Here is a 12080-nt window from a genome sequence, read left to right on the forward strand (position 1 = left end):
GTTTCAGCATATACATGGTTGGATTTTGCAGTCTTTCACGAAGAATGTCAATTTGTTAATATTTTGTTTCTGCAAGTGCACTGTTCAGAGATTGTATTTCCTCACACTTGTACTTTGTCCCACTTTTTGAACACAAAATGTGTCTCAAATGTGATTTAAATGTCCAATTTGTGCACAGGTAAGGGGAGTATGCTTAGCTTCACTGCAGACCCCAGCCAATTGAAGGGGGAACTGTACCACACAGCTCTGAAGAAAAGCTCCCAGGGCTTTGGATTTACTATCATAGGAGGTGACCGCACCGATGAGTTTCTGCAGGTGAAAAATGTGCTCAGCGATGGCCCTGCTGCCCAGGACAATAAGATGGCGTCTGGTGAGTAAACCCAACTTTATCAGCCCCAGTTCATTTCAAAAGAAAAGGAATACATAGAAAAAGGATGCACATTAAAATCTCAATCAGCTGGCAGGAAGAAGTACGCTTACACTGCCAGTTTCTGCAGATCACAGAAAATGCTTTGAACTTTAGGCTGTACAAAATTAGGAAGAAATATACACTTGGAGGCTTTGTTTGTGTCTACTTTGTGTGTGCCATTCTTGTTATTATTATATTTGCCCCCTCAACCACATTTAAGGACATGTGTAGTCACCACTACACAGATGATGTTCAGTTATACGTTCAGTATATCTCTTTTAAGCTATTTGCTTATAAGCCAGATACATTTAATGTACAGGTGTTTACAATTTATTAAGCATTGGATGGCTGAGAGATTATTTAAATTTAATGAAAAAACTGAAGTCCTTCCTCTTGCCCCTAACAAATTGTTGCCTTAAGGTGATGAAAATTCTTCATCTCATTGTTATTTTTGTTAAAGCTTCTGTTAAAATTATTGGTTTAAAGCACCGTTAAAATGTTTGCCCTCTTACAGATTTGCCTCAGTGTTTGCTTTTTGGCCACACTAAAATGTATCACATCATCAAATAAATTTTAATTTCGTACAAAGATAACCTGCATAAGTTCAAACATCCTTTTTTCAAATGATGAATTTATGTATTAAGGGAATAAAATGCTGTTTCAACCAACCTGACCCTATGTGAAAAAGCAATCACCCTTGTTATTAACCACATTTTTGGGATTCAATTTCTCTAGACACACCCAGGGCTTATTACAGCCTGAGCCGCAGAATCAAGAAATCACGTAAATAAAGCTTGTCTGACAATATGAAGTCATGCCTGGATCTAAACAAATTCAAGAAGAGAAAGTCACTGACATTTATAAGTGTGAAACAGATTGCAAAGCCATTTCTAAGGCTTTGGGGTTCCATCAAACCACAGTAAGCGACATTACTTACAAATGGAGAAAACATGGAACAGTGGTGTACTTTTCCCAAAGTGGCTAGTTTACCAAAAAGAGTGTGTCCACAATTTATAAAAGATTTCACAAAAGAACCCAAAACAATATCTAAAGCACTGCAGACCTCACTTGCCTTAAAGTAACTGTTCATGTTTCCATAATTAGAAAGAGACTGGGTAAAATGGGAGAATTAGTAAGCAAACACCATTGCAGACTAAAAAAATCTAAAGGCCCATCTCACATTTCCCAAAAAATTATAAATGCATATGATCCCCAAAAGTTTTAGGAAAAACGTCTGTGGACTGATGAGACAAAAGTGGAACTTTTTGGAAGATGTCTTGTCACATCTGGCAAAAAAATGCTGCATTATAGAAAAAGGATACACACAGTCAAACATGGAGGTGGTGATAATGTGCTCAGGCTGCCTTCCTTTTCAGACTTGGATGGATTGCAGTAATGGATACAACCACAATTCCTGCCTTCTGCCAGAAAATCCTGACGGAGATAGTCCGGCCATGAACTTGTGACCTTAAGTTCAAGGGCACTTCAGTTCTGCAGCAGGAACTGTAATCAGGACAATGATCCAAAGCTCACTAGCAAATTTACATCCATATAGTGTCATACCGCCATGTGTCTGTGTTTGTGTTTTTGTTTATTTCCTGGTCTGGTCTCTGTTTTCTCTCCGTTTATCGCACCTGTTCCTAGTCTTCCCTGATTGTCTGGTCTCATCTCTCATTGGTTCCCCCTGCTGTTCTGTTTTGTATATTTGCCTTTTTGTTTTCATTGTTCCCCGCTGGATCCTCGTCATAGATGTCCTCGTCTTACCCTCGTCATTGTCCTTGTTCCTGTCAACGTCTGGTGACTCTCTGTTTTGCTCTGGTTTTGGGAAATATTCAAATCTGCACTTACCTTCATTCGTCGTCTCCTAGCATCCTTCAGTGCACATTGGTCCTACCTCCAAAACCGCTTCATGACATATAGTGGTGTAAAACACAAAACAAAATGACGGTTTTAGAGTGGCCTAGTCAAGGTTTGCACTCAAATCCATGACCTCAAACAGGTCAGTAAAGCTTGAGAACCTTCCCATGTTATAAATTAATATAATCATTCAAAGAAATATGGGCCAAAATTAATCTATTTTGTAAAAAAAAAAAAAAAACTACTCTTTGGCAGTTCTTGCTGCCAAGGGTTGCACAACCGGTTACTAGATTTAGAGGCTTATTGCTTTTACATAAAGCCAAATTGTAATGCTTTTCTCCTTCAATAAATGAGAACATAAGTCAAAGCGTTACTTTGTATTTAAACAATCTTAAAGATTTAAGTGACATAAAAAAGCAAAAAGAGAAGATATCTTTAAGGGAGCAAGCACTTTTTTTGTAAGGCACTCTAACTTTTAAGTTCATCTGTGGCTCTGATGGTCTCTTTTGTATAGCAGCTTAAAACTCATTTTAAACTTGTCTTTAGTTAATAGTTTTAGCGTTTGCTTTTTATTGAAGTTTTTCCTCTTTTTTCCCGCAGTCATTCTGACTTTGGTTCCTGCTACACTATGAGCTGTCAGTCTAGTTTGTGTGTGTGTGTGTGTGTGTGTGTGTGTGTGTGTGTGTGTGTGTGTGTGTGTGTGTGTGTGTGTGTGTGCGTGTAATCATTTGAATAGTATTATGTGAGAGAAGTCTATTTCCCTCTCAGCTCTTAGGGTTATTTGTAACCAGAGTAGTGCTCGGGTGTGCAATGTAGTAAGAGTAGGTGGGATAAAAATGAGTGAATATGATAGACAGAAATCAAAGCAGAAAAGGGAGTACCTGAAACAGAAAAAAAGTAAGAGATGAGGAGATTCAGGAGGAACCACACCTCAGACAAGGAAAATGCAATGTGTTTTTCAAAGAAATGTGGAGACATGATGTCTAAGTTGAACGTGAAAAAGATTTCCTCCTTTAATTTGTTTTCTTTTTTTATTTGCCACAGGAGATGTAATTGTTGAAATCAATGGCTCATGTGTGCTGGGAAAGACCCATCCAGAGGTGGTACAGATGTTCCAGTCCATTCCCATCAACCAATACGTAGACATGGTTCTTTGTCGTGGGTACCCACTTCCTTCAGATGTAGATCTAGATAGCGATGACCCTCTCCCCCCTCCTCCTCTTCCACCAGCCACTCAGTCACAACAGTCTCTCCATGGTGGGGAGGTAGTGACAGCAGTGCCGCTTATTAATGGACAACCGCTGCTAGTGAAAGGCGATGTCCTGCATGGCTCGTCACAGGAACTTCACTATGTTACCACAGACGCCAGCGGTCGGCCTGTCGTAGCTGCTTTGCCCAATGGAAGGCAGCCTGAGCAGGGAGAGGGGGCCCAGGGAATGCTGCAGCCAGAGCTGGTGAGCATACCACTGGTGAAGGGGCCTGGAGGATTTGGGTTTGCCATTGCTGACTGTCCTCTGGGCCAGAAGGTGAAGATGATCCTGGATGCCCAGTGGTGCCGTGGGCTACAAAAAGGAGATGTAATCAAAGAGATAAACCGGCAAAACGTTCAAACTCTTAGTCATGCACAAGTGGTGGACATCCTGAAAGACTTTCCTGTGGGCAGTGAGGTCAACGTGCTGGTCTTGAGAGGAGGTGAGAGATTAAAGCAGTCATACTTCTCTGTATCTGATCCATCCTTCTGGATATCCTATGTTTATGTACTTTACTGTACAATTCTGAAATTTTAAGTCATTCCCTATTTATTCATATTTTGCTTCCAAGCAGCCAGAATTTCCTGTAATCTTTTAAAGAGATCCTGAGTAACAGCAATCAGTCTAGCATCTTACCATTTTCTTACAAAAATGACTCTTCATCTGCTGTAGATAATTTTAATACCCCGGTCCTTCCTCATGTATCCTTCACTTATCAATTTTCATCATTTTATAAACACAAACAGATTATTTATTTGTGAGGAAAAGGAAATATGAGACCACTGAAAAAAGGTAGATATGTCTGGATTCTTCTGTTTTTAAAATAAATCACAGTATAAACAGAACAATGCTAGAAGATTTAGCTTTCCAGTAAAACAAGCAAATTTACAAAAACTAATATTGTTAGAACTGCTTCTCATCTACAGTATGTTGCGTAAAGTTGATCAACTTCTGTCACTTGTTAACAATTCAGCATTGATTAAAAAATATTTGCGGTCCTTATCTTGCTAAAACACCAATTATTACAACATAACTTATTTATGTTTTATCATGAGTTTAAAGCTGATCCATGATCTCAAGGCACTTTACAAAGGTCAATTCAATCAAATCATACAGATTTTAAGTCAGATATATACATTCCAAATAATCCTAATTATCAATCAGTGCAGTCAGATTTAGTTTATTATTCAAATTGGTTAAAATGACTTTAGGCCATTCAGTGTTATCTGTGAATTAACCTCAATTTCACCTAATTTTTTAAACAATGACACTTTTAGGGGGCTTCTTGCCAACACTTTGATCTTCACACAGACATCTAATTATTGCAGTACTCATGGGTCACTGTACATCTTTTTTTTCAGTGGTGCTGATTATTATACAACCAAGTTTAGTTGGATTTTCAGGGTATATGCACTAAAACTAGCAAAGACAATGTTTGCTCCCTTGTTCAAAAATGGGGGCCAGCAGTTAGACACCTGTTCTTTCAGTGACTGAGCTCCACACTGCTGGTATTTTGAGCACACCGCTTGTTTTTTGATGATTCAGTTTTGCAGAATCCACAGCAGAAAAGTCATGACTATTAGGTCTGTTGGTATTCTATTACCCAGCTACACACTAATAAATTATTCACAAAATCCTAAATTCAACTTCCTATCAAAAATAGTGACAGACCTGTTTAATGATTTTGGACTGCTATTATTCTGAACACAACTAAATGTGTCTCTGCACCCAACAGACTGATTGCCTAAATGGCTATCATTCATTTCCACCTTTGTGCGTTCATTTTATTTTCTGTTCAATAACGTTTTGTCTCACATAATTTGTTGCTGTTGTTAATACCACTCCTAAAGCATTGCTTGGAGGTGAGGTCGGAGTGATGATACTGATGGGAGGTGAGGTGGTGTTGAGGCTGGTTTAGAGGCATAGTGATAACACATTTTTTGTGCTGTAAAAGTATGCCACCATGTCTACAGTGTGTTTTAAAGAATCCACTGGAGAGGCTGCAGCTTCTTTTTGCTGTATAGATAGAACTTCCCCACTCTAGCTACGGCAGATGCTGTTCAAAGCCAGTTCATGAGTTTTTATTTCCTGCCACCACTCTTTACATAAACACCCTGCACATCCCAAGTGTTTCTCCAACAATTGTCCTCTGCACCTAGACTCAATCTGCCTGTGTTTATGACAACTTGTAAAAGAGGCGTAATGCCTCTTTTACAAGTCTGAGAGAGGGAATTACATAAGTGTGGGGATGTGCTTGATTTCACAGAGTTGAGGGAGGAGGGAAGGCACCCTTTATATGTCTCCTACATCTCTCCGTGGCTGCCCGAGGGACTCACTGCGCAAGTCGGTGAACCCCAGATTGGCTTTGATCATCAACAGAGCGCAGGGGATTTCTGCATGCCTCTTTATCCATGGCCGCTAAAAGATCCATGGCTAAACTGCTAAGAAGGGAAGGTCCGTTGGGTCCTCCTTGCCCCAAGCCAAACTTGAACTGTCTTCCCTCATTGTCCCACCCATGCTACTCACACTAACTGCTGTACCACCATCGTCATGTCCTGCTCCACTGCATGATTCCCACTGTTGAAGCATATATGGGCTTGGCTTCACCCAGCCTGCCAAACTGAAGAGCTAATGCCATCTTTAACCCTCATTAGACAATGGCCTTTAGCATAGAGGACGCTCCCTATTGCACTGTGTGTTTGTTAGTGGTGAGTTTTACTGAACAAAAAGATTGGAGTGCTGGGTGGAGGTACCAGCAGGGTGCGGTAGGGTGTGTTTTGGGTGCGCAGCAAACGTCCCGTTTTCATTTTTGGTGACAGTGATGCTTGATTAGAAATCTTTACAATGATGCATAAAGCTATCTCGCTCTTTACAGTGCATCAGGCTCCATTAACCTCAGATCAGGCCAAGTGTTCATAGGTGCCCTAAGGGCTGCAAGCTTCAGAGAAGTATTTGTTAATTTGTTTAATGCAGAGAGTTGAGGAGGATGGGAGATGGGAGCGGGGCTGTGCAAAATGGTCTATAGGGAACTATCTGAGTGCTTTAGATGAAACAAGTGGGTGTACTGTAAAGCAAAAAGAAGAATTATCAGCTGTGGAAATATATGCATGAAACACTAAAGCCCTTACCTGCTTTCTCAGATCTACAACTGGGTTGCAGTATGTACTCAGTTCAGAATTTGATGAACCGACACTATATTCCATGCATATCTTTAATCTCATGGATGGCTAAATATTCCCTAATGGAGCATTCTTTAGCGAGCACACCTCCTGAGTTTTAAGTAGCTCACTGGTTTATTTTTACACTTCCTGCTGCTGTTTCTTTGTCAGAGGGACAGTGCCATCTGCTGGAGCTTTCTGGTGAGTTGTTGCTCCAAATATGAACATAATTAATTTTAAATCTTTTCTTGTCTGTCTTTTTCTCACTACAGGTCAGACATCTCCTGTGAAGTCTCTGAAACCTGTGAGTAAAAATGCATTATTCCCTTTTTCTTACCCATTGTTTCCCCATGAGGGCATATCCCTCAATTTGATTTCAAAACATTTTGTCCTTCAGCTTAACCACTAAGCCTTTGTTGCGTTAAATTAAATGATAGCAATGAATTTGAATATTGATTATCCTTCTGTCCGCCTTCTTTTGTTTGTTCTCAGAAACATTCTTAATTACCTCCGTTCACTATTCATATTGTTTGGACTATTGTCTGGGGATTGTGGTGGTAATGAGGATTGGATGAGCCTCTTTAGATTTGGCGGCATTATTAATACAACAGTTTTAGATAAAGAGGGTGCCCTTTTTAAGCTGAGAAGGCATATCACAGCCTTGAGAAATCTTTACTTTCTCTCTTGAATTTTATATTACACCCAGATCCCATTGCTAACACCTCAAAACAATAGAAGGAAAATAGGGAGGTCCGGTGTACGTTATTAAAAATGACCTTTCCAGCTTTTGTTATCTAACACTGTTTGATGCTCAGACACTTGTCAAAGATAATGAGGTGCTCAGACTTTCATTAAAACTGTGGTATAATGAAATACAACAATACAAAGGAAACTTACACACAGAGCACATCCTTTTGTATAATAATTAAGCATAAAGCAACATGTGGTTATTATGTCCCCCTGTATTTGTCATCAGAGGCAAGAAATGACTGCCAGCACAGAAACTTTAGACGCCATCGCAGATGCAACTCCCCAGGCATTACCCTACCACTCCAATACGAGCACCTTGCGCTCTTCTGACTCCCCCAAGCGAGATGCCACAGAGATGTACCTGAAGTCCAAAGCCCTGCTGGAGAGCAGGCGTGAGTTTTGACAGATATAAGTTCCTTTTAACATTTCATTCTTGTGATACTTAAAATCTTGATCCTACACTGAAACACTGTAGTGGTAAAATTCTTCTCATCTACAGAGCCTCACACCAAAGACATAGATGTTTTTCTGAAGAGAGACATTGAAACGGGCTTCGGCTTCCGAGTTCTGGGAGGAGAAGGTCCACAACAGCCAGTAAGTTTGTAAAACCTGCTGGTGTGGAATAAACAGGGTTGGAAATGAATGGAAAGCTATTGAAAATCTTTGAGGCTCCAGACTTTTGTTCTTACTAAGTTTTCTCACTCTTCAAATTGTAAGAATTAATTAATTAAAATCAAATATTGTATTTTTAATCACATTGAGGGTCTTCAGTGCGTGGCTTATATGTTACGAACAGCCTCCACAGTGTATAATTTTATTTTATTTTTTACAAAAGTTTGGCCTCTAACTTAACTCTAACCTAAAAAGCCACTACCAAAACGTCTCTGGTCCTACACTGAACAGGCATAACATTATGACCAATAAAGCGATAACATAATTTTTTCTTCATCACTGCAGCTGTTTCTGTAGTAGGTGAGTTATATTAGAGAGTCCTGAATGCTGCTGTGTTAAAAGAAGACAAAACAGGCAAGCGTAAATATTATAGCCACTTTGATCAGGGCCAAATTGTGATGGCTAGACACATGGGTCAGAGCATCTGTAAAACTGCTGCTTTTTTGGGGTGTTCATAGTCTGCAGTGATTAGTATCTATCAAAAGTGGTCCAAGGAAGAAACACTTGGAAATCAGTGACAAGATCATAGATGGCTATGGTTCAGTAATGCATATTGGGAAAAAGGCTGTCTTGCGTGGTCCAGTCCAACAGACAATGTTGGTAAAATAGCTAAAGAACTTAATGCTGGTACTAATAGAAAGCTGTGATAGTGCATCGTAGTTTGTTGCATATAGAGCAGCATAGATGCAGATCAGTCAGGGTGCTCATGGTGACCACTGTCCATCAACTAAAGAGGACAACAATGAAAATGTGAGAATTAGAACTGGACCATAGCGCAATGGGAGACGTTGGCCTTGTCTGGTGAGTCACATTTTGTTGTACTTTACATGGATGGCTGAGTGCAGTTCCCTGATAGCTATGGCCTCTTTCAGCAGGATAATGGATCCTGCAACAAAGCAAAAATGGCAGTTTGAGATGTGGACCTGGCCTAAGAATTCTGTAGATCTTAATCCAATCAATGGGATATGCAATGCATGGAGGCCCCACATTGTGACTCACAGGACTTAAAAGATCTGCTGCCAATATCTTAGTCACAGAAACCACAGCACACCTTCAGGGGTCTAGTGGACCAGATGCCTCAATGGGTCAGACCTGTTTTGTCAGCAAAAGGCACCAACACACTATTAAGCAGGTAGTCTTTATGTTACACCTGAACAGTGTCTCTTTCTCAAATCCAGACCTCTGCAGCCAAAAATATGTGCATTATGTCTTTGAATTGCCATAAATTACCTTTAATGAATCCTGCCTGAACATTTCTGAGTAAAGCAATAATCCAGTGAGCTTTAGCACAGTTTTTATTTATAAAAACATTGTTTTATGGCCAACATTGTGATTATTTTAATTGGTCTTGGAAATAAACAGGGTGGCACAAAATCTATAAAAAAAAAACCCCTCAAAGTATGAATTTGAACTTTTATGAAAGAGTTTGAAAATAATACAAATAAGAGTGGGAAAATATACTGTCTATAATACAACATGTTGAAGTAAATAAATACTGCTTGCAACAACTGTTGCCCTTTTTCTCCAGTTTGCTCTATAAATGTCTACATATGCATTGTCTGAGTTGTATCATGTTTAGTTATCGTGCAATTATTTGGCATCAACAATAAAGAGGTTAGAATATATTATACCACTCATAATTTGGATTATATCTATTTATGCTCTGAAATCATTTAGGACTGAACCTTTAAGAATAAGAAAGTGTGGATTTCTAATTTGCATATTTGTAGGAAAATTAATTTTTTATCTGACTTTAAGAGTTAAACAAGAAGCACCTTTTACACCAAAATCAAATTGAGACAAAGTGGCAGTGCGAATAGGCTATTTTCTGTTGTCTCATAATTACAGTTGCAAAATATTCTGCCTTCTCACTGGCCGCTTCTCTATAGTTAACCCTATATCAGAATGTGTTTCCACAGGTTTACATCGGGGCCATCGTGCCCAGCGGAGCTGCAGAGAAGGATGGTCGCCTCAGAGCAGGAGATGAGCTCATTGGCATTGACGGAGTGATGGTCAAAGGTCGGTCACACAAGCAAGTGTTGGACCTAATGACCAATGCTGCCCGTAATGGTCAAGTCATGCTGACTGTTCGTCGGAAGATCATCTACAGAGGTCAGTATGAAGGCACAAAAATTGATTTGAGGGGTTATGTCCAAAGTTATGTCAACTTTTACACTGGCCATCACTGACATAACCACTAGATAGAGGTAGATGATTTGGCTTCATCTTGACTATGTTTGTATTCAACACAGACCAATGCAGTTTGCGTAATCCTGTGGAATAGAACCAAAAGCCTGCAAATGAAATTTTGAACAAAATACGAATCCATTAGAATTTGTTCTATTTCAAATCAGAAGCAACAGAAGACGGCATTCCGGAAATGGCTCCTGTGCTGGTGAACGGTTCTCCAAAGCTACCTCGCCTACCAATGCCCAGCGCATTGGACCATGAGTCTTTCGATATCACGCTCCACCGCAAGGAGAATGAGGGCTTTGGCTTTGTTATCCTCACATCCAAGAGCAAACCCCCATACGGTGGTGAGGATAAAACTTGCAAGTATTTTTTAGAGAAATCTATAAAAATCTGAAACCTGGATGTTTACATTACCAAACCCTAAATATATACATAAAACACATGTAAATATCAATTTCAATATATACTAGATAAATCTCATATAGTTTACTTGAGCTGAATGTTAATGTTTCATTATTCTTCAAATCTTTCACTTCAGTTATCCCTCACAAAATTGGCCGTATCATTGAAGGCAGCCCAACTGACCGCTGCGGCCTACTCCACGTCGGAGATCGTATCTCAGCAGTCAATGGCCGCTCCATCATTGAGCTCTCTCACAATGACATTGTTCAGCTTATCAAGGAAGCTGGCACTGTCGTCACCCTCACTGTGGTTCCTGAGGATGGTGAATATCTATCTATGCACAGAAAAAGAAGCATTCTTAATAATAATTCCTGCGTCTTGTAATCCGAAAGTTAAAGTCAGTTTCTAAAGGTAAAAATGTACAAGTTAGAATTGAGTTTTGTAGTTTTGTGAGGTAATTAAAGCAATCAAGTGTTCACCTAATCAGAATATGTAAATATATTAACATCATATTTTAAGGTTAATGTCAAACTAAGGTGTTGTGAAAGTTAAAAAATAACCTTTACTTCTTCCATAGAAGAACTGAGCTTTTTATAATTTAACAAAAAATTAAAGTATGATTGTGTGTCCAAGTAATGCAAAAACCTTTTCCATAAATGTATTAAAAGATGAGATTGAGTATGGTATGTTTTAAATAATCCATAAATGACAGGGATAATGCTGAATAAGCAGCAAATGCTGAAGCTATTTTTTTACAGATAAATGCTATTTTTGAACCTGATGCTAGCGAAGTGGCTGTAAAGAAATAACAAAGTTAACACTTGCATCACCTCTAACAACTCTCTGTAAGTGTCTGGGAACTGAGAGCAGTTTTTACAGTCGTTCTGGCATACTGTAGTTTTTGTTTAACTTTTCTGTAGATGGGCATTTTTTGGTTGTATCTTAATTTAATAAGGAGGTAAATGTTTCCAGCAGACCAAAGATATCTACTGCCTGTAGTTATCCGGGATATTTATGATGGTGATGCTATTGTAATACTTTTGGAATTTTATTTGTCTTGTTCAAACATGCATGGGTTTTTGAAAGTAAGATGTCATTTGGATGTAAGAAGCTAATTCAAAACATTCAACCAATGGTGCTTTTACAGATGTATAAGAAAGGCAGGCGATGTACCCCGAATGGATAGTCTTTACACAGTGCTTTTCTAATAATGCTCTCCACTCAAAAACGTTTTCACCAGAAACCACATTTACCACACACACAATCTTGTACCAATGTTTGCAGATTAGGAGCAATGTGAGTGGCTAGCAGCTTGCTGAAGGACCTTTCAGTATGTGGTGGGGGAGGCTGCAATCATGCTGACTACAGACAATTCATTCATAGCATCAT

The 12080-nt window shown here is 39.3% G+C and overlaps 1 protein-coding gene across 5 annotated transcripts in view; it reads left to right on the plus strand.

Annotated features, from left to right (window-relative positions):
• LOC124856974 (membrane-associated guanylate kinase, WW and PDZ domain-containing protein 3-like) overlaps positions 1–12080 on the plus strand; it is a 185098-nt gene that overhangs the window by 164305 nt on the left and 8713 nt on the right. For 2 of the 5 annotated variants that reach the window (XM_047347982.1, XM_047347985.1), the window contains exons 9-16: positions 179–370; positions 3311–3958; positions 6947–6978; positions 7651–7816; positions 7900–8018; positions 10001–10208; positions 10451–10633; positions 10828–11013. In XM_047347982.1, coding sequence (XP_047203938.1) covers positions 179–370; positions 3311–3958; positions 6947–6978; positions 7651–7816; positions 7900–8018; positions 10001–10208; positions 10451–10633; positions 10828–11013 — 1734 coding nt within the window. The remainder of the gene's footprint in view (positions 1–178; positions 371–3310; positions 3959–6946; positions 6979–7650; positions 7817–7899; positions 8019–10000; positions 10209–10450; positions 10634–10827; positions 11014–12080) is intronic. The other 3 variants (XM_047347984.1, XM_047347986.1, XM_047347983.1) reach the window with 2 other exon arrangements.

The sequence above is a fragment of the Girardinichthys multiradiatus genome, chromosome 20, assembly GCF_021462225.1.
Source record: "Girardinichthys multiradiatus isolate DD_20200921_A chromosome 20, DD_fGirMul_XY1, whole genome shotgun sequence".
Lineage (NCBI taxonomy): Eukaryota > Metazoa > Chordata > Actinopteri > Cyprinodontiformes > Goodeidae > Girardinichthys > Girardinichthys multiradiatus.